Source organism: Haliaeetus albicilla, chromosome 5 (genome assembly GCF_947461875.1).
Source record: "Haliaeetus albicilla chromosome 5, bHalAlb1.1, whole genome shotgun sequence".
NCBI lineage: Eukaryota > Metazoa > Chordata > Aves > Accipitriformes > Accipitridae > Haliaeetus > Haliaeetus albicilla.
The window spans coordinates 26,450,101-26,472,647 of record NC_091487.1 but is presented as its reverse complement, the minus strand read 5'-3'; the positions used below and the strand labels follow the sequence as shown (position 1 = coordinate 26,472,647).

Sequence of the window (22,547 nt, the reverse complement as noted above, 5' to 3'; positions counted from 1 at the left end):
CTTTAACTAGCAGGATTTTTACCAGTGTAGTGAGTTGCCTGCACCTATGATGCAGTAGCAGGCTTTAAGGTGTGCTTTCGCATATGAGTGTGATAGGAATATATTGGCAGTTGTCTTCAAAATGGATTTCTTTGGTAGAGTTTTCTGACAATTTTTGGTGAGTTGCTGAAATACAAACCAGCTTTTTGGACAATGCTAGAACAAAAATTCCATCCTTGATGAAAGGCAGACCTTCAGAAGTACCACCAGCTAGCTTGTTCACCACTGTGTCAGAAGGCAGAGCTCAAGCTCTTGCTTCGCTTATTGTAGTCTGAGGGTCTTCTCCTGTACTAGTTGAGTGACTGTGATTATTCTTCTTGGGTGGACATCTTGTCTCATTTGGAAAGTTCTTGATTTTTGTGAGGGGCAGCATGGAACATTTTGGAAATCTCAGGCTCTTGCAGGTCAGTCAGATCACTTTTCCTTAGTCCCTTTTATCAATGTGTGGCATACACTACACCACAGTTAAATCATTGAATGAAAGTAGTTTCCACTCCTTGTTTTGCTTTTGATTCAGCAGATGTCAGTATCTTTCTGATTTGGTTTTAAGTAAGTTGGATGTCTGTGATTAAACAAAAATGTCATCTTCTTTTACTCTTCTGAAATAAACTCTACTCTACCTTAGACTGAGACACAAAATAGAACTGGAACTCATAAAAAAAAGTCTGCCTATTGTAAAAAATGCTGTGGGCTATTTAGTTATTTCTGTGGGGGTAAGTTTCTGTACCCTGAGAATGTGGGGCTATGCTAGGATTTAGAAATCTGTCACTCAAGAATGCAAACTGCAGGGAGCTGGAGAAACAGCTGAGTGTGTCATTCATTGCCTAGTTAAATAAAAATGTTTTTTGATCCTAAGTTGGCCTATGTATACACTATGAAGCTGGTTGGTCCTCATTCCAACTACTGCCATGAGCTCAAGGAAAGTTTACTGTTAATTTTATTAATAAATACCTCCCCATTTTCAAAGCACTATAAAATACATTAATTGAAAGTCTCCTCTCTTACACAGAATCATGCTGTGCTTGCAGAGAAAATGCACTTCAGTAACTGCAGGTGGCTGCAACTTCTTGTCTCCAACAGTCAAACACTGACATAAGGCCCAGGCTTACAATGTAACCCCTTAATGTTGAAGACGCTTGTGCAGGCTACAAGGGTGAGCTCCTCCAGCCACGTTCTCCTGGCTGGACTCTGCTTCTTAGGTCAGTACTGGGAGCAGAACTTTGGTGACTGTGCTGGCTCAGAAACTTCGCTCCACACAGGGTATTGTTGTCTAACAACAGGGGGACCTGGATCATACCAACACTTCTAATGGTTGCATCTTACAGTCTTAACTTTTTTTGATTAGGGTCTTTTTTTTTCCAAATAGGTGCCACGCTCGTGCCATCTTCCGCAGTCTAGCCAAATTAGGTTTAGGCTGGAGGGAGAAAAATTAAGCAGCACTAAATCATAACTAAGTAAATTAACTTCAATGTCTCCATACTCTTTGCCCTAATACAGTCATTCCCAAGTTTTTTTAATATCTATTTCAAAGTTCCACGTGACTTTCAACAGTATCCAATTTCATAACTTAATATATCATAATAATAGTAATAGCAAAAGGGAAGGAGTAATTTTTTTTTTATTATTATTTAAATGTTGCTATTTCTTTGCTTTTTTCCCCCATTTTATACTGTCTTAAACTTTGGGGAAGTAGGCGTTTGTTTAAGTAGCATCTTTGCCACTAGTAGAATATAAGAATTTACATGTTTTCCAAGTTTTACCCTTAAAAACTGCAAACACTTTAAATATATGCTTAACTTTAAGGACTAGTGGACCCCATTCAAGTCAATATGACCATTCAAATGAAATTAGCAAAGATCTTGCCATAAGTGTTTGCAGGACAGTGGTTTAATGTTCTGAAGTTTTATTTTATTGGTAACAGCTATGTAAAAATTCAAGTAAGATACAGCCAGCGGTGATGGTTTCAAATTGGTCCATTGTAGTGCTAACCCATGCATACATGAAATGCCTCTGATAATCCAGAGTGTGGATTATCAGAGGCATGTCGGTGTCCCAAACAGTACCTGCTTTTCCTGCTGTAGATGGTCTATGTCTGCAAGAGGCATCATGGAAGGTCTTCCATGAGCACACTGGAAGGGCAGCTGGCAAGATGACAAAGCTTCAATAAGCCTGCAGCTCTCCTCCACGGTCAAACGCTCATTAAACTTAATAGCTCCTGAAAAAAAGATAGAACTTCTCACACATGCTGCCAAAGAGACTTCAAACCACCCAGCGGACTTCCCTCCACAGCTGTGATGTTCACAGAAAACAAGGCAGCTCCCAAAGATTAGCTGTGAGGCTGCAAAGGCAGCCCAAAGGCTGCAGTAAGGCGGCCTTAGGGCTTAGCTCAGTTAACCAGCCTGCTGCATAAGGATCAGCTTTCCATGGCCTAAACTTTCACGTAACCCAAGTCTGATGGATGGTAAGATGATTAGTTTTTGGCTTTTCAGATGACATTGCAAGAGGCAAATGGGCTTTTTTTTTTTCTTTTTTTTGTGTGTGTGTGTTGCAGCTGAAGATGCAACCAGTTCACAAATCAAAAAGTATTAAACCAAGATGACAGCTAATATCAGTCCCATAGGCTTTATCAGTTCTATGTGCCTGCCACTAACATGCATCAGTTCCAAGAGCAAACGCCAGCCCTGCCACTAAGTCCTTCCTCACAAGTGAGCACTTAATGGCATCCAGAGGAAATCCAAGCAGAACATTAGGGAGTCATTTCACAGGTGTTTGCAATCTTTAGCCTTCACAGGTGCACAAGACCATCTCCAGTCTGCCTTTCAGCCATGGGACTTTTTTTAGATATTAAAAAAAAAAATATATATTGTCTGCCACTTGTAGAATGCAGTGACACTCAGTGAAAATGGATGCTTTTGGTTCACATTTACCCCTTCAGCGTAATCTTGTTAATACTGTATGTGGCACAGGAACTGCCACAAGAGGCTAGAGCTACTGCAGTCTACACTTGTAAGGTCTGCTCATTTCCAGGTGCTGGTAAGCCGTAGTCCCTTAGAAGATGTAAATTCTTACTGCACTCCTTCCAAAAATACTTGAAAGGTCACAGGCAAACTTAAACTAGCACTTTTGATACTTATATGAAATAAAAAATGCTTTTTGGGAAGAATGTCTAAGTCTTCTTTCTTGCTTGCTTTAAAGCACATTCCAGGACCTCCCCCTGCCCCATCACAGAGCTGCTGTTTGGATGGTTTAGAGCTTACAGGGATGACTGCATCTCAGAACTGTATTCTATCTGTGTTTCATCTGAGGGTTGGAAAGTACATTAGGCCCATACATGAATAAATCAGAGCAGTATTGCTGTCCCTCACAGTGCTATCCATGAAAAGACCATTATCTCCTCATCCCTATGAAACACACAGCCTGTAATCCTGGAATTCCTGCAAACACATTCTGAAACCACTGCCCCAGGAAGGATATTGTGTAGAGACAGAAAGGTTTTAAAAAAAAAAAAAAAAAGAAAGAAAGAAAGAAAGAAAGAAAAGTACAGTTTCCCTACCATGACAGGCCTGGGAAGCTAACACCTTCAGAAACGTCAGAGGCAGTGTCCCTCGTGCTCCTCCTCCTGTGGTCTGCACTAGCTAAAAGTATTAAGGGAACATCATCTCACTTTCCATTTAATATGAGAAAAAGGAAAAACTGTAACACAAAGCTAAAATGAGGAAAAACTAGTGGATTATCTAGTCCACCTCTCTCATTTGAGGCTTAACACACTCCCTTTGGTTCATGCAGTAAGCTTTGCATTATTATAGTCAACTTTAGAAGCAGACAGTAACTCACCTCAACTTGTTCTTGAATAAGCTCCTGCAAAGAAAAAGGTAATATCATCAGTTGCTATTTCTCCCTTTCATTGCGCACACTCTGCTTTGTCCCCATCTGTGTATAATTTACTGTGTAACTGCCAGAACCAGGAAAAATGATGCTGTTGCTAGTACACTGACCACAGTGTGAAAGATCTAGGTGCAAGTCCTGACCTCTCACAACTATCTTACCAGACTATAGACTAATCACTTAGTTTTTCTCTGCATCAGTTTCCTATCTGTAGAATGGGTATAATGGAAGTCTTATACCTCAGAGGGCAATGAATGCGTGTTATCTTTGCATAGCTGCCCTTTCTTCTTTGGATAACAGTCCATGTGGATTTCATTTATGAAATGAATTCATAATCAATCATGAATGGGTGCTACCAGTCCTAATTAAAAAAAAAAGGATTGCAGAAGAGATCTGCCAAAACACTCAGATCTTGAGGCATCAGCTAAGAATAAGTGCTTGTGAGGCACAGACCTGATACCCTCCTCCGCCACTTTTAGTGCTCTTGGCTCCCAAATCACACCAGGATAGTGCATTTTGAGTTGTTCCCAATTATAGCAAGGTTGGAAAAGAAAATTTAATTAGATGAATCATCTCTGATGGATGGCAAGACTGGACTGATTCACAATGGCTCAGCCTAGTGGCTGAATATGGTACTCCAGAAACAATTTTTAAGGAGTCCTTGAAGCAGTTATGATTGCGGGGAATTATTTACAATGGAAACTGCAAGTAATCTGTTCAGCAATTTCTTCCTCAAACCGCACAACATCTGGAACAGCAGCTTTTAGAAAGCTGCACTCCCCACGTAGAGAATTCATGAAAACAACTTTAAATTCTAACAAATAATATTTCTGTATCGGCAATATTAATCATTTTACTGTTCATTCAAGCATTCATGAGCAGTAAACTGTTGAAATATCTGTACTATATACTATTTTTCTTAGCTTCTCCACTAGTCAAAGTCTGAAACAGTCTCCTATAGTTTCTGTTATAGTTCAGGGATTTCAGTTGTGGGAGTATTTAGCTACTGAAAGGGATGGCACCCACATTTGCCAAGGGACTTCATTGTCTCCCTCATAACAGAGATACTCTAATACCCTGGGCTATTAACACAGAACAAGACCCAGTATCACAATTTCACCCATATCCACAGCTGACCTCCACAATGCTTTTGGTGACAGGTTGTCTTTTCCGTCGTAATTCATTGGCTTCTCTTTCTATAAAACACAGTGGCACTTTCCTCACTAGAATCAAGGAGCTGTTGGTCTCAGGAAATGATAATTCAAGACCCAAGTCCTCCAAATTTTTGTAGCAGCATCTGAGGAAAAAAAAACCAGAAATAAGACATCAACCACAGTAGCTGTGCCTCCACAGAATATGTAAATATTACTGTAGTCCCCATATATGTTTCTTCCTGCAAGAGTTTCCAATCTCAAAACCCATGCATTATGAGATTCCAGGTAATTTTGCCCTTTCAGCCTACATTCAGCCACGTTTCTTCACTCCAGTCAACTGTGCATATTTCATGTTCCATAACCACAAGATCTAAGAGCTCCTGTACTACATGGAGAGAAGCTTTATGTCTAAATTTATAAACCTATCTTTTCTGAAGATGCACGAGGTGTCTGGTTCAACACACAAACACTCCAAATATTGAAATTACACAGTGCAAAGACTCCTTTAAGTCTAACGTAAAGAATTGTGATTTCAGTTGACACATCATAGCAAATACTTACAATGGAAAAAAATATTTTAAGGAATGTATGCTGGTTTAGTGAACTTTATATCCCATTAAGCAAAGAGAACCCAGGAAAGAACAATCTCTAGTTAATCAGACATATGTCGCCCTGTGGATAGAAGAATACACCCAAAAATGGGACTTCACAGTCAGATGAGAACTTGTCTTCAAAATGAAAACAACTGTAACAATATATAGTTTATTTTATTTACTCCGGGAATATTCACTTAAAACAAAGGTGGTAAAGGTCAATTTTAGAAAAGAGATTCTTTGAACAAAAAAGAAGCTAATCTAAACTTACTAAAATCAGTCATGAGAATAATACAATTATTAGCCTCCATATGGAGATGACTTGTGTAATTCTACCCCAAAACAGAAGACATGTATAGCCTTCAGCAAGAGCAGAGAGAGACAGAAAAAGCCCTTTTCACCATTTGTGGTGAAATGACAGAATCCAAGCAGCTATTGAAGTCAATCAGGGTTTGTTTTTTTTTTTCAAGGGGGAAAAAAAAAAGAAGTTCAAGAGAGTCAACAGAACAATGCATTACTACAACGCTTAGTAGACAAATAACAAAATCAAAGCTGCAGGTGAACCAGAGGTCCAGCTGAACTATTAAATAGCAAGCATAGCTGAAGAGAAAGGTCTTTCAGGGAAGTTAATTTATTTCATTACATCAAACTTTACCACAGAATACAGTCATACTCTGCCAGCAACAATAACAACAGAATTTAGATTCTTACATAGTACTTTTAATTTGTAACTTTTTAGTAAGGAGAGTCTCATAGAGTGATTGTAAAGAGATGAACTGCCAATAAATACTAACAAATTAAAGAGCAACATAATAAAAGCACCAATAAAGCAGCACCAGTAAGCTGGTTCGATAAATTATCTTAAGGGATAACTGAAAATCACAACTGGCATCCCACTGTGCTGAATAATTTAACCAGTTTCCTTCAAAGAAAACCATGCCTCTCTGATTTGCTTTATCTTACTGATTTTTGTAGTATGTTTGTGATTTAGCTGATGAAGAAAAGTAGCTCACAGAATTTATTTGGTCTTTCAAAAAGCCTTTGATGCTACCTCTTAAAAGCGGCTAGAAATGCAAATGCAAAAGGTTGTCATGGATAGAGAAGTAACATTAGTCATGATTCAGAGACTACGGAAAAAAGGTATGCTGGCAACAGATGGTCAGTGTTCAACATGACATGAGTCCTGATCTGTATCTTCATAATTGTTTATTAATGATGTGGAAAAGAAGGGGCCTGGTCAAGCAGGCAAATTTGTAGAAAACACAAAATTATCTCAGCTTAGCTGAGACTGAAGACGATGTTGAACTCAATCAGAACTTAAAACAAGTAGAAAAATGATGAATGAAATCAGTAGGATGAATGAAAAAGGCATAATGAAAAATGGACAGAAAATCTGAATTCACTGCTCCTAAGGACAAATAAATGCAAGTTATCAGGAATAATTTTATCTATTTCTACATTTTGTTGGCTCCTACATAAATAGAGAAAATAAAAAAACCCCACAACTCTGTGTTTCATTGTCATGACCATTCAATAAACAAGCAGTTCATGCAAGCAGCAGTAGCCTTTTTTAAGCAGGCAAAATATCAGGTGTGGATATAATAGACAGAAAATACAGGCACAACTGCAAAGCTACTGTATAAATCAATGGGATACCCTCACTTTGTATATTGTATTCGATTTTGGCCATCCAGTCTCAAAAGCAGATATATCAGAAATGGAAGACATTCAAAAGATGAGTGCAAAATAGTTCAAAGTTGAACAAGAAACATTACAAATATTGTGATTTTAGGAAGAACATCGTTAAGAGATGGGAACAACAAAGGCATCCAAATATTACTGAACTATGAACAGTAATGGTTATGTTCTCACATTTTTCCCTCAGGCAGGTGGAACATAATAGTGCTTTACACTTTCCTTTGGAATTTCTGGTATTGGCCATTGTCACACAAGAGTTACCAAACGGATACAGCAGGGATACTGTTATGATTGGAATACATCCAAAAAGGGCTTTACAGCAAACAAGTGTATCCCTATAACAAGCAACAATCTTAACAAGTGATTTAAAAGCTGTCGAGTTTGCCACAAGCATCACAAAAAAGAGCAATTTGAGAATAATGAGGTAGTCCTGTGAATGTTAAGATAGAATTTCACCTGAAAATGAAGAACAATGCAGAGAAAAAAAAAAACCACAAATGCCTGTGGCAGGTGACAGACAAGGATTTGGGGGAAAAAAGTTTGATCAGTGTCCAATAGGCATGCAATAGTCCAACAACAAATCTGTATCTAAACTCTTGCAGTACAAAAGTTAAATATCCTAATAGTAGCTAGGCCACCATTCTGAAACATTTGGGAAACAGTGTTCATTAGTTACTCTTGGCAGGCACCTAGGATTAAGGAATGCATTTTTGAAGGATTCACAATACAAACTTTCCATACCCCATCCTTCTCAAACAGTGCCTGTTAAATCAGTGACTAAATTGACACTATGGGCCCTGCACTCCAGTGTGCACTCCCAAGTCCTGAGCCCCAGACAGTACCATCTGTTGGAGACTGCTTTTGCACTTTTCTGGCCCACACATGAAGATTTACTTTCCCAGGGAAACCACGGCACATTGCAGAAACACAGAGATGGCACACCACAGCGTTTTGTCCTGAGATGTTGTAATGACATGCCTGAGAAGCACACCTATTTTCCTCAGCACAGATATAGCCAATTGGTCTCAGCTCAGGAAAGAATCAACAGCTTCTCTCCTGAGCTTCATGGTAACCTAGCAATATATGGAGATCTTCCCGGTCAACAGAGCCATGCCCAAAAGTTTAGAATATTGGCCATTACTAACCGTAGAAATCTTCTTTGTTCTTCTGTAACTTCAATCTCCAAAGGGGGAGAGATGGAGGAGGACAGTAATTTCTTCTTGCCACATGCTGCAGCTTCCTTCTCATAGGAATCTGTGAATGAATCATTTAGAAGTATCCCCTCTTAGAATATTTACGCAGGCATTACCCTTAATGACCCTATGGTTTGGCACGTAATCCTCTGTCTGGATTAAAAAGTGACCACAGAATGCCTTCTCCTGAAACTTGTGGAGGACTGGGAATGTCACAAACCAGACATCTAGTCTCTGGGGAAGGGTTGGTTAATGCCACTTTGTTTTTTTCCCACCAGTTCCAAAAAAGAGTCACCCTAAATAGCAAAAAAACTACTGATATATTTAGTTCAACTCAGAGAGCGCAATTTTTCCACAGAAAAATCTGATATAAATGGCATTAAAATACTATTCATTAAACATTTCTCCCTTTGGTCTTTTAACTTTTTTTCAGTACCTGACAAAAAGGAGCAGAGTTCCTGGAACCCTGTCTGCAGGAACTGTGCAGTATTTGTCAATGAAAGAGAAGGTCAATGGTTTTTAAATACTTGATGGATGGCTATTGTGCTTTTTAACACTGAAACCAATGGCTAATGTGCTTACAGAGAACACTATTATCTCTTTGCAGTATCGGACTGTGGAAATGTTAGGCTTTAAGCACAGTATTCAGCTAAAAAGGAACCAAATGAACTATGCTCTTTACTCTGCATCCCATGTCTTATTCTTCACAGCATAACCACATAATCTTATTAATGTTGTTCTATTTCCTCTTCATTGTTTTTCCTACCAGTCTTCCTGCTCTTTCATTATGTCAGGACTATTTTAGTTTGATAGTTCTGTGGGTAGGAAGTATATCTTCTATTTTTAGAAACACTGTAACAATTTTCAGCTGCCAATACTATGACTGCTACAGATACTGAATGTCTGCACTCTCCCAGGGATCAAGATAAAGATGACAAATGAATATCCTATTGGTTCCATACATCCCAGACAGCTTGTTTATACTTTTCTGTGCACTGATTATCTTTTTTCCTAAGACCATTTGAATCCTCACCTGCAATAAGCTGCTCCAAGCGGATCCGTTCATGAGCTGCATGTTGGTCCACCAAAATCAAGAGGTTTCCATCTAAAAATGTACCACAACAGATGAGAAATAGACAACTTTGTACCAGACAACTGCACAGGTGGGGAAGAATGACCACTCCCTAAAGGCCACATTTAGAAGGTAACTATCAGCAGTTTTACAGAAATAAAGTGAGGCGGCGGCTGTGTTGGCAGAACATAAAGTCACTACAGAACAGAAATTTAGTGATCCAAATTGGCATTTAAATTAAGGTAATTAGATTGAGTCAGAAACTCTTGTCTATTGACATCTTCATCTAACTTCAGAATGAGAGCTGAGGTCACCCACAAACTGTTCTGTTTAATACAGTCTTTAAAAATGTTACAAAAACTGCTGGTTTTGAATGCCTTTTTTGTACAGCTTCAGCAAGCTTCAACAATGAGTATGTCCAGACACTGTGAACAGAGTCTGAAAGACATTAGTAATTTGAGTACAATCTATTTTTATAACACTAATCTGAAGGCAGTAGGAACATTCAACAATGTCCAAAATAAAGATAGAGAAGATCCAGGAAATTTCAAGTGAAGACTAACATTTTCCTCTACTCACAGTATCATCCCCAGGCAAGAAGAGAATACAAACAGGACAGAGTTCCCTCTGCAGTCTAACTGCACTTGACAGCTACCTCAACTTCATGTTAAGCACCACTCTTACCTGCCTTTTTATCCATTTCATTCCTAGTGTTGATTAAACAAGCGATAAATTTATTGTCCACTTGCTGAAGAACCTGTAAGATACTCAGAAAAATCATTACTCAGTGGTAAAATTATTTTTAAAATGAAGGTAAACAAAAGAAGATGACAATCAAAATGGATCAAGTGCAACAAATAGCTAGTAGGATGATTAGGGGAGTGGATGCCACATCTTTTCTAGTCCCAAAGGCTTAAAGAATTTGGCCTAGCAAAACTGAGACTGAGAAGGTATATAATTATTCTTTATAAATACAGTGGGAGGCTAAATATGGAAAAGGCAGCAATTATTTAAGCTAAAAGACAATACTGGCAGCAGGTCAAATGACCATAAATTGATCATGAAACAGTTTAGTCTGGAACTAAAAGAAAGTTTCAAAATTTCCAAGAAAAAATTCTGGATCAATTTTTTCAGAGAGAGTCATAAGGGCAGGAGCTCTAATTGTTCTAAGGTAGAGCTGGAAATTTACAGAATGGATTAAATGGTCATGTAGAAGCCTTGAGTTGGGAATTAAAGCTGTGCACAGTGACTCTGAGTATTTGATTTGCTGGTATCACCAAATGAGAATGTAAACAACCTTTTTTAACCTGCCCTGCGTTTAAGGACTTGTGCTGATCATCTGTAGCAGCCAGGAAGCATTTTTTTTCCCTCATTTTCTGATGTAGAATGTGTCTCAAACATCAGAAATCAACCAGAGCTACAGGGAATACTAAGCAGGGATGCACAATGCTTTCAGTACCTTATTGTTAGATTTAAATTAACAGATGTGGTGTTAGGGAGGAATTTCTCCCCAAGTCACATAGATAGAGCTCACTCTGAATTCTCTGTCTCACAACATGTGCATTGTTTCCCTCCTAGGTAAAAATGAGTAGATGATCCTATTTCTTTGCAGGGATGCAAGACATTGATGATTCTTTTTATTCTTTTCCTGTGGCATGATGCAATATTTTGTGCTTTTGGTCTTTTCTACAGAGATTCTCAAAATTGCTATAGGGTACTGAAGGCAGTATTTAGCTTCTTCAGAGTTGGGAAGTGGTAATATCTTCTAGCTTTACCTTCTTAAAAACATACAAAGGAAAACATTACACAGGAAAAGTTAATCAAAGAACCACTCAGTAAGTTTTAAAGACCAGTTCTCGTTATCAGTGAACAGAAAAATGGTACCTTCCATTTTCCAGCTTTCCTCTCCTGTCTTTTTGAAACATAATCTGTTTACTGTAGTAACTTTATTTACTCCTGTTATTCTTGCACACACAACACAAAGGAATCATTTGGATCCTTGTCCACCCTGGAGATCAACGTTACCATGGCCCACACAGTTAGAACCTGCAATCTCAAAGTCAGCAACCTGATTGCACGAGAATAATGCTAACTGGGCACATAAGCCTTTTGTCATTGGGATGCAAGAGAGGAAGAGAATCCGCTTTGGCATTTCTACCCAGGCAAACCATAAAAGAATGCAAGTTTAAGCCACACATTTACATTAGCTTTTAAGCTAACATTCAAAATATTTGATAAAGAAGCACTAAAACAGTTAAACTTGATGCTATGATGCCATTTTTAAGAATCACTTTTCAGGGCAGACGTAAAATGAAATTTCAAGTCTTTCCACAAAATTTGGGATTTGCTTTTGAAACCACCCTGCTGAAGAATTAAATTTCTAAGGTCAATAAAAATGGAAGATACAGGACACAGATTTCTGAGGAATACAAACTAAGCAAATGCCTACAATAAATATAAAAAATAGCCCATTGAAATATCACTTAGTTAACAGTGTTTCTAAGCAGCAGTAACAGGGCTGCCTCTTGATTTGATTTAACCATACATTCAAGGAATTTTAGAGTCACTTGCAGAGAGCTGATTAACCATAAGATGACACTAAGATCTGGCATGACATATGTGTCTGCTGGTATCACACTGCAACCAAGAATTCTGTTTGTGCTTGTGAAAATTAGGGATATGAACTATTTCCCTGGATACCTTTTTCCCACCAGGCAGAAACACCAGCAAATCCCATCTGCTAAGTGGAAATTTGGGGGTGAAAACTAGTAATAGATCATATTGTACCTGCATTGAACGAACCATGTCTTTGGTGAAACGATAAGGATACAAGATATTGTGAATTTTCACAGCCAGATTGTCAGCCTGACTGCTGGTCGCATCAACAGCAATCTGTAAAAACAGAATTACAGATCAAGCAGGCTATAAAGGATATGGCAAAAAAACCCAAACACACATAAAATACCCCCAACAAACTAGCTTTAAGAAAAAAATGGAAATAACTCTGTATTTTGACAAACCAAGCTTTCTACACAAGAATAGCACTAGCTAAAGATACCATCTGGCAATCCCTCTGATTCCATCCTCACATACTTTCCCATCTGCTAACTTCAATGCATTCAGCTGATTTCAAGTACTTATCAGAAAACCTGAAGTTAATTATTAGCCTACGTGAGTTCTCAATGGATTGCATTACAAAAGATGTACTACCCTGAAATGAGTCAGAGTAGACGTCACAGAAACAACTGAACAGAACTGTTCCTTTTCAAAAACTCACCAGCAGGTGGTTTGCTACTCCATCCCTATTGTTTGCAGGTGGAAATGGTTACATACATATGTTTACACACACACGACATAATGATTAAAGATAATGCTACCTCATGACAACAAAGGAAGTTTTTCTAAAAGCTCCAACATTATTTCCCTCTCGCATGCTATAATCCTGCCAGGCTATAAAGATGCCTATAGTAAAATACACTTTTAAGACCCATTGCACCCCAGAGAAGAGACCTGGGTTATTTTAACTCAGTCCACAAAGAGGACAGATGCTATATTAAAATTTTGCCATTCGATAACTTTGAATTTTAAGATTACTATCTCTGTAGAGGGCAAGACACCTTGCAATAATGTTTTGCTTTTGAAATGACATAAGGCAAAAGATTACCCTGATACCTGCTTCTCTGACTTTGAATAAATCCACAACAACTTACATATAAACAGTCTATAAACACACATAACTGCCAGGTCTATAGTCTAATATATCGCTGAATAACTTATATGCAACAGTTACAATATTTGCAGTTTTGGTGCCCATGTCAGACAATAACAGAAGGCTAAAATGATTCCTATTTTAGCATGAGATGCGAGATAATACTTACCTCTGGGCAGGGAACAAAAACAGGATTATCCCATTCTGAAAGCAATGACTGGAGAGACTCCCCTTCAGCATCTAGGAAAGAACACATAGATAATACAGGGACTACCACCATCCATCAGCTGAAGGTGCATTAGGTACCTCTACCTCATACAAGTATTATTTTATAGATTTCATTCATAAAAATGGGAGAATGTACAAATAAATAATGGAACATGAGACTGGGCTTCTCTATTGTCTGCTTTAACTAGGAAAGACACTGTGCAGCTTTCTGACTCCTAAACATGCTGCAGCACAATTCAACAGGCCCTGGAAATGGGGCAGGGGGGGGAAAGAAAGACCTGTTTAGCTACCCACTTGCTCTGGACAAAGCCACATACCAAAAAGATGATTTCATCCTTTCCACTGCAAAAAAAATTGTGAGGATTGAAGCTATTTTTCACATTCCAAGGTTGGAACAAGTACAAAGAAGGGAGTAGGTAATTATTCTTTAAACTACTGACATAATTCAACAAAGAACTGGGTATTTCATCCTGTAAATAAGTATCCCCTAACCTGCCTTCAACCCTAAAAGATTTTTTTTTCCAGTTCTAGATTTGAGATGACTCACACAGTCCCATTGTTAACAGACCTTGAGTAATTCTGGGTTCCTGTTGGGACATCTGGGAGAATTCTTTGATTTGTTTTTACCACAGAACGCTGTGTCCTGGAAAGCTGGCCCTACCTCTCAGATCCTGGCTTGCTAAAGTCTTCTCTTTTCGAGGTCTAGGAAGGAAGGGCAGCACAATCTCACTTCTAAAGGGATGGCACCTGAACTGAATCCCTAAATACAATATAAATTTACTGCTGCAGATTCAATAGCATGCAAAATTACAAAAAGTTATACCATTATGATATTATCATAAATGAGCATGTGCTTAACCCTGTACAAATTAAGAGTATCCTGCAGATTTTGCAATCTAACATTGAGAAATAACAGCACATATGTAAAACGCTGAGAATTATCAGACACACCTGCATCAGGAAATGTATTTTAAAATATTACTGTGGCTTCTGCAGGACTGTCCTTAAAAATTGGCTGCTGCTTTAAACATGTAACAATTATTTCCAGAATTAGTGCAATCAGAAGTGTTATCCCCAAAGAAAAAGAGGAGGCATATAGTAGCCTGTCAGATATCAAAATACTCTCAAATTCCCCCTATTAAGGGGCAGCAAAACTGTCAGTCTATCACCACTCCTATCAATACTTAATACAGTTATCAGGAATTTGTAAAATTGAAAACTACAAGTCAGTGAGACCACATGAGATATCAGAGTTAGCCTAACAACATGTTCCTACCCACCCAGAAATGATTTAATGATATTACAAACCTGCACTGTTATCAAGATTATTAAGAAAAGTGGCTCAGATTTCCAGCACAGTGGTAAACATTTCACCCTTCCTTTGGTACAATTCAGACTTCTATTCTTTGTGAAATAATAATGAATTAATAAAGTTCCTTTCTACTGAGAAATTAAGGGTGTGCATTCAGGAAAAGTGGCAGAGTGATAACGCCAAAGAAAACCAGCTGTGTGCTGATAAGCTCAGTATGACAAGGCTCTATGTGATCCTAGGCCAGTCCATAGATTCCTGACTGTTGGCTCCATTCCAGTAAGGACCAGTGATGGTCCCACCCTGGAGACTGAGAATCCTTTCAAGAATCCAAATTGGCAGCCCAGCATGGGAGAGTAACTCAGCATCCCATTGTCACAAAACCCAGAATAGAGGACAAGATGGCCTGACGTGACTTCTGGTAAATTGAAGAATGCTGCCTAATTCAGACTTTGACAGAACTTTGACAGAACTTTTATAGCTATTGTCATGGAAAGATACTATCTCTCAAGTTCACAGAAGCACCTAACATCTATATGAACAGAACTCCAATATTTTATACATGTAATGAACAAAGAGTCATCTCCCTACTTCTTGTTGCAGGGAAAATCCTTGATTAGGATATACATTGTTCATAAAGCTAGGATTTTCTTTCCAAAAGGCCAATGAGAACTCAGAGCTGGCAGAGACATTATTAATATGATTTTTCTGAAAAGTAACATCAGAAAAGGTGCTGAGGATAATAATGTATCTACTTTATACATGCAAATCATGTATAAATTACCATACTTCAGTATTCACTTTCACTTGCCTCAGTTAGATCATTAAAATATGCTAGTGTAATGACATATTGGTCAATAACATAATAAAAGTAACAAAAAATGCAAACATAGCTAGCATAACAACGAAGACTAAGTTGAACTGGGATGTTAACCTACTACAAATGCATAGCATTAGCTTATTCAAAAAGGCATCTGATGGTGAAATGAAGCTTGATAAATTTTCCTGTAGCAATCAGTTTAATCAGTACAAAGATGCCTGAGTCTAACCTACAAAATCTAGCATTTCTGTTGAGCACATGGTTTGTGACTGGAGAAGATGGCAGATGGCCACTGCTGTCATGGAAAAGAGGATATGCATTATTCTTACCTCCTTCCACCTGTCACCAACCAGTGTAACTTCCCTAAATTTGTGTATGAGATGCTGTTCTTCATAAATCACAGGGCTATGAAATTCTAAGTCAACACCATGGGGTTACTGATACTACTGTAAAAAGCAAAATGAAAGCATACATAGCAAGTGAAAAAATTATTCCACTCCTGGGTCTTAACAGCAGTCCAAAACAGTGCTCAACGTCAAGAGACATGAATGCTGTGTTAGGACACAGTTATGTTTATTCCTATGGCTAAAAAGAATGAATATCCTTTGCTTGAAAAATGTGTGAAAGAACACGTCTGTTTAACTTTGAAAATCCAAGATCTGTAGGGTCTAGCCACAGTTCAAACACCTTGTGAATGTTTGGGAGGTCCAACCTTCAACCTAAGAAAAGCAAAAAAATTGCAGTAGACATCTCACCAAAGAATAACGCCATTGACAGAGTTAAGAAAGAGTGGCACCATTGATATGATGGAGGGTAACACCAATGATAAGGCTAAGAAAGAACAATGCCATTGGAGGTAAAAAGATGCAACATAATATACATCTTCAAAGACTACAGACTAGACATCATCTGAAAGCGTAAGGGTACATGAGGTATTCTCTTCATAAACGTGAATGCACTATCCAAACATTTTGGATAGAAGGTCAAGCTCCACATCTCAGTGCTTTGGCTGGCTACTAAACAGCACTGTGGGCAACTGACATTGGTAAACCACAGAAATTAAAAGTGTTAGTCAAGAAGTGCACATTTGTGCTTGCAAGTAGTTTTACCTAATAAAACCAGAGATGTTGTTCTCTTTGTAACAAATTTACTTCAATGGAACACAAGAAATATTAAGAACTATTGGCATCAATTATTATACTTAAAAGGGAATAGCTTAACAGCTGAAACACCTACTGCACCAGTGTTTCTATGACTGGTGATAAAGAAGGAAGTAACAGACAAAAAAGAAACAAAATAGAGGCTATCATGACTGATTAGACAAATATTTCACAGGAGAACTATCTAGAAAGAAGTCCAAACTACTTTTTCGAAACAAATTATGCAATAGAAAATACGGTCTACACATGGAATGGCTGCATCTTCGCTCATAAAATCTGCCTATAGACAGAATGGAGAACAACTTTGAACAAAGATATATCCATGGAAGGGAAAATTATCAAGGACGGTATTCTGCCAAGCCAGATCAGGAGGACACAGAAAGCCAAACCCAACAGACAGATCTATGAAGACTCATAAACACCACACCCCTGAAAAACCAGCACAATGTAGTGGTGTCCTGTCACCCCTGGAAAAGCTCCACCACCAAACCACCAACAATGCTGTACAACATCTCCTACAAAGCTAAGTGTGAAGCAACAGCCTTCCAAAAGATGCAGAGAGGAGACTACACATTCTCAATGAAGAGTTAGATTTTTGTTCATTTTTCAAAGGTTGTTTTAAATTTTGTACGCAGGTTGAAGAAAGATCATTTTAATATGGGCCTCTCAGTAACAACATATTCTTAGAAGCATAACCATTTAGGACAAAATGGTAAAACCACTGTATTTTTCTGGTACACTTACTTTGGAGTAGGTTTCTCACTTTATATCCAACAACAATTATATGTAACTGTGATCACAGTAAATGTCATGATGCCTAGTGAAAACTAGGCAGCTGTCTGTTAATTGACAAGTTGCTGACATTTCTTTTTACTTATTAAAAGATAATTTTTGACAAACATCTTGAATGTTAACATTTTACCGTCTCCATACTTCCCAACACTTTCCTGTTTTCCATACAGCTATTACATGTAAGGCAGTGGCTATTTCAGTACAAACTGTCAGGTGCTGCCAGCAAGATATTTTATGCACCTAACAGAACACAAAGTGTTTTCCTCATCCCATTTTTACAACAACCACTGCCACCCCTCTTACCATTCTCTGAGACAACATTCACGGCCGTTGTTGTTATATCTTGAATGCAGGCAGCTTGAAATCCTTCAGTAGGAGGAGTGTGGTACATGCTCAGTCCAGTTGCTTTATTGATGTATATTGTCTTACCCGATGAAACATCAAAATCTTGCAGCCAGTCAGAACACCACAAATCATTCCTGGGATTGCCTGTGCTTGTGTTGTCTGCAGAGAATTCCAAGTTACTTAGGAAGGTCATATGGGGAACCTCAGTATCTTTCAGATTTTGTTCTGAGGATTCATCTAATGTACTTTTATCTCTACAGGTGATGTTAGAACAATCCTTTTTAGCAGGTAATGATAAAACACTGCTTGAAGAGACTGTATACTCCCCTTCTACGCTGCTGAGTGGTGATGGGCTGACAGTACTTTTCATGGACTCTGCTCTCGTACCATCTGATTGACACCATGCACCCCCCTTAGAAATGCTGTAATTACATTCCTTCATTTTTCCCATTGAGGATTTATATGTTTGACAAGCACTGTACAAAAAATCATTATTTGAAGATTCGAGATCAAAAGAGTAGTCATCTTTTCTACTTGAATCTGTTTGGAATTGTTCACCAAGTTGCTCTACTTCTTTGTGGTCACTTTTCATTCTGGACAGTTTGGATGATAATGATCCTGGAGATCTTTTACAACTTATATTTATTTTACTAACCTGAGAGTAATCAGACAACGCCAAAGGACTCTTACAAAGGGCTTGTTTGTCCTGTGAAGTTTCTCCACTGCAGAGTGAAGTCTCTTCCAAAGAACCAAAAACTTGGCTACAATTATTAGAATCTGTACCTTCCAAAGTCAGAGTTTCACAAGTGCTCAAGCTACCATGATTGTCATTCTCATCCTTTGAAAAGTCACAATTAGCTTGTGAATTAAAAACCGGGAGACCAAATTCTCTCCTCTCTGACAACGGTGTTGGTATTGTGCACTTGACTCTCCCATAGTATCTCCTGAACTTTTCTAACGAACCTAGCTGTGTGTACAAGCTCAGCTTCTTAGAAGGCTGAGATCTTGGCACAGCTATTTGTCTTCTAGTGCTTTTTATAACTTCATGGTGAGGAATACCTGAAGAAGTTGCCAGCGGCAATTCTGTAACATTCATTGTCTCATAATGTCTTTTACTGGTGGCAATAGGCATAACTATCTCCTCACTCACTTGATCTGACAAAGTTTTGTTCTCTAACCACTCATCACCATCAACCATGCATACTTCTCTGGTGTAAGGAGGTGTGTATTCTTTATTTGTATTACTGGAAATATCCTTAGCATTTAAAGACTGAATCGGAAAATTTATTCTGTGGCCAAAAATATCCTTGTCATTGACAGGGCCAGCTCTACACTGCATGTTTAATGCAAGATTTGTTTCTGTTTTTTCACATTCATATGGGGGCTCATTTTGCATAACACGTGTTATAAGGCCTGTAGAGCACAATTTTAACGGCATTGAAATAACAGCCCCTCTTCCAGCATCATCTATCACTTCAGCTGTTTCCCTGTCTCCTCTTCTTGCATTACATAGTCCCATCAATGAACTTCCAGCGACAGTTTCAGGTCCCATTGCTGTTTCGGTAGGGTCTTCTCTCTCAGACCGCGATTGAATAACATCATTATTTAAGATATGGACTGTGTTGCTTTTCTGCACTACTTTGCCTTGCTGGCTTCCCATATCTTTTATGTAATTCTCTGCACAATGCTGCAGGTCACATCTGTCTATTTTTCTTGTTTCTGATCTGGCCCCTCCACTAAAAGAGGAACAAAGATTTTCTGAAGGTTTCAGATGAGTATCAGATGCTTTTTGGGAACTGTTGGTGTCTTTTGGCTCCTGCTCTGAGATCTCTGATATAATGAAATCAGAAGCTGTGTCATCTTTGCTGGGCAGTGGAATCTCCACTCTGTTGTTTCTACATGGATCAGATGGTTCAGCAATCTTCTGATGTGGGGTGATTTCAGTTTCCTCTAGATTTTTATTTGACTCAATAAGATTCGAAGATTTTTTTGCAGTCATGGATTTCCTTTTGACATCTTTTGATTGCACATTACACATTTCATAGGAATCCACAATTTCATCACATGCTTTCTTAAAACTGTCTTGGATGCTCTTCTCGTCAGAGAGTGAGGGCTTCAGAACTGGAGCGTTATACAAACGAAAGTCATTATCTTCATTAAATTCTCTGATGTCCTCACTACACGGTTCAATAAATAAATGTTCTCGTTTCAAAAATATTTTCACTCCTTCCTCTATGCATGTTAGAAGAACATCCCAGTTCTGGAACTCAATTAAAGTCTTTGCAGGTTCCAGACACACATCATAGTCATTGAACGCACAGGTCACATTGAGAATAAAGATGCCATACAACTCTGGGCCACAACGATGGCGACCAGGACTTGAACTAGCCTGTCTGCTCGCAGGGCCACTTTTTGCCTTGCAAATGACACTTTCTTTTCTTAATAAAAAATCAATTAGTTTATGTAGTCTTGTCTTTAAAACAAGCCTTCTATTCACATACAAGAACTGCATATTCTTGTTGTAATGTCCTTCAATACTGATATAACCACTTAGCCCAAATCCCCCAGACTTATGATTTATTTCTCGTAACTTTTGTGATCTGCCCAGTCCATAAATTTGACAAAACCGAGAGTATACATCTCTTGTTTTAGGGAGCTGAAGCACCATAGAACAAGAAGAGTCGTTCCTTAAAGAAAGTGAAACAGAGGGATGCATCAGCGAAATAGCCTCTACTTTCTGTCTCACTCTCTCAAATTCCAACACAGGATCCATACACTTTCTCCTCACCGGTAACTGATGGAACAGATTACACACAGTGACTGTAGTTCCACCACTTGGTCTGCTCACTTCAGCTTCACAGACTTCCAGTGCTTGCCCATTGTGAAATAGTTTCACAAATGTTTTTGCTGTCCTGCTGGTCTTAGATGAAACTTCCACTATGCTGGCCATGTTGGCTATGCTTGCTACAGCCTCCCCTCTAAAGCCATAGAACATCAGGTTCTCCAAGTCTCCCACTGAGCTGCACTTGCTGGTGAAGTACCGCTTTCCCATTGCATTTAAGTCCTCTCTCCCCATTCCAGAGCCGTTGTCCACCACCTGGATTTTAAAAGCTTCCAAATCCACCCTGACAGCTACACATGTTGCTTTGGCATCAATGCTATTGAGGACAAGCTCCTCAACGCACTGCCCCAGTGAGTTGATAGTCACTCCAGAACGCAGCCTGGCTTGCACATCTTCCACCAAACATTTGATCATGTCAGAATCAGATAGATGAGAAACTTGAGAAACTGCAGGGAGCTCACTCCTCCATGTTCCTTAAAGCAATTCCCTGGGGCGAGGAAAAAAAAAAAAGGAAAAAAAAAATTAAAGGCCTAAAAAACCTTTTCTTTATTCCATTTACCCACATAAATATACTTTTGTTAGTCTTCCTAGTATTCAGAGGCTTTTTCTGTGATAACTCTCCTGCTCAGGCTTTGACTACACATCATTGGTGCCTTCAGGGTAAATGGCCAAAATCTGAGTATATGCTCCTTACTAACAAAACATGTGGTTCTCAGACTTAACATACCTAAACCAAACTCCAACCACGATAAGGCTAAACTCAAATGATCTGCAAGCAAAAGGTTTCTGCTTCCATTTGTACCAAAAATATATAGAAGGCATCACCAAGAAGCAGGCGCAGAGCTGCCTTCCTCTCATTTTTTAGCTCAATCTCCTCACATAAATTCACAATGCCTCTTGCTGGCCAAAGAGCATCAGCTGTAATTCATCCAAGAAAAGAACGCAGCGGACTTGGGAACAGGTGTGGGATACTGAGTAAACCGTTTACGTGAAAGAGAACCCACTGTTTTCCAGTCCTGTCCTTGATGACTACAGGTTTCTTAGTGGTATTCGAGGGGGCATACAATTCCTCCTCGCGTCCCTCACGCAGAGCTCTCCACGCAGCTTCGCACGCGCTGCTGGCCCTCTCGGGGGACCCGGTGCCCCGCTGCGTGACAGGTACCCCGGGGCTCCGCGGGGCGGAGGGGGGCAGCCGAGACCCGCGCCCGGGCTCGCTACCACACGCCGTCCCCACAGCGCTCGGCAGCGGCGGGCAGGCAGGCCCTCCCCTCACCGCCGGGGCCTCCGCCCGCTCCCGAGAGCGGCGGGAGGCAGGCGCCCGCCGCGACGGGGCGCTGACAGGAGAGGCGGCCCCGCTCCACCGGCAGCGCGGGGCGGCGTGTCCACCCCTCCCCCTCCCGCTCTCAGCCCTTCGGTACCCGCTGGCCTGGGGACGGGGCGGCCCCTCAACGGCCGCGGCGCGAGACCAACCGTCTCCAAGGCGGCTCCTGCTGGAGGGAAAGGGCGCGCGACGGCCCGGGCAGGGAACACACGGCGCCTGCGCGGTTGCTGGCGGCAGGGCCGGGTGGGGTGTGTCCCTCCCAGCAGTGCATGCTGGGAGCTGTAGTTCCCGCCCCCGGCCTGGCCGCCAGCGGGCAGAGGCGGACGAGAGCGAGGAACGGCCGCGGGAAGGACCCCTTCCCCCGGGCCTTTACCCTCGGAGCGGCAG

General features: G+C 39.8%; 1 protein-coding gene across 5 annotated transcripts; it reads right to left on the bottom strand.

Annotated features, from left to right (window-relative positions):
• Nucleotides 1–7: 7 nt before the first annotated feature.
• Nucleotides 8–22,331, bottom strand: MLH3 (mutL homolog 3). Of its 5 annotated transcripts, none has more exons than XM_069783852.1 (13): nt 22,258–22,330; nt 17,956–21,326; nt 14,233–14,331; nt 13,513–13,583; nt 12,422–12,526; nt 10,319–10,391; nt 9,596–9,667; nt 8,515–8,623; nt 5,062–5,221; nt 3,874–3,897; nt 3,593–3,674; nt 2,103–2,254; nt 8–1,453 (listed from the first exon to the last, which is right to left on the bottom strand). In XM_069783852.1, exons 2-13 carry the CDS (start codon nt 21,251–21,253, stop codon nt 1,367–1,369), a joined length of 4,332 nt encoding a protein of 1,443 aa, XP_069639953.1. In that variant the 5' UTR covers nt 21,254–21,326; nt 22,258–22,330; the 3' UTR covers nt 8–1,366. The 5 variants fall into 5 exon arrangements, 4 of the variants coding, with proteins under 4 accessions (XP_069639953.1, XP_069639954.1, XP_069639955.1 ...); XM_069783853.1 differs by lacking the exon at nt 22,258–22,330 and adding an exon at nt 21,844–22,212; XR_011324727.1 differs by lacking the exon at nt 3,593–3,674 and having other exon boundaries at nt 22,258–22,331.
• Nucleotides 22,332–22,547: the final 216 nt, after the last annotated feature.

What these genes read in the sequence shown, in the direction of transcription:
- MLH3 (XM_069783852.1), bottom strand. Translation starts at nt 21,253, where the DNA reads ATGATCAAATGTTTGGTGGAAGATGTGCAAGCCAGGCTGCGTTCTGGA. An exon ending in ACATGGTTCGTTCAATGCAG is followed by an intron (nt 10,392 to 12,421) that starts GTACAATATGAT and finishes AGTATCTTACAG; the next exon opens with GTTCTTCAGCAAGTGGACAA. An exon ending in CTTGGAGCAGCTTATTGCAG is followed by an intron (nt 8,624 to 9,595) that starts GTGAGGATTCAA and finishes ATTCATTCACAG; the next exon opens with ATTCCTATGAGAAGGAAGCT.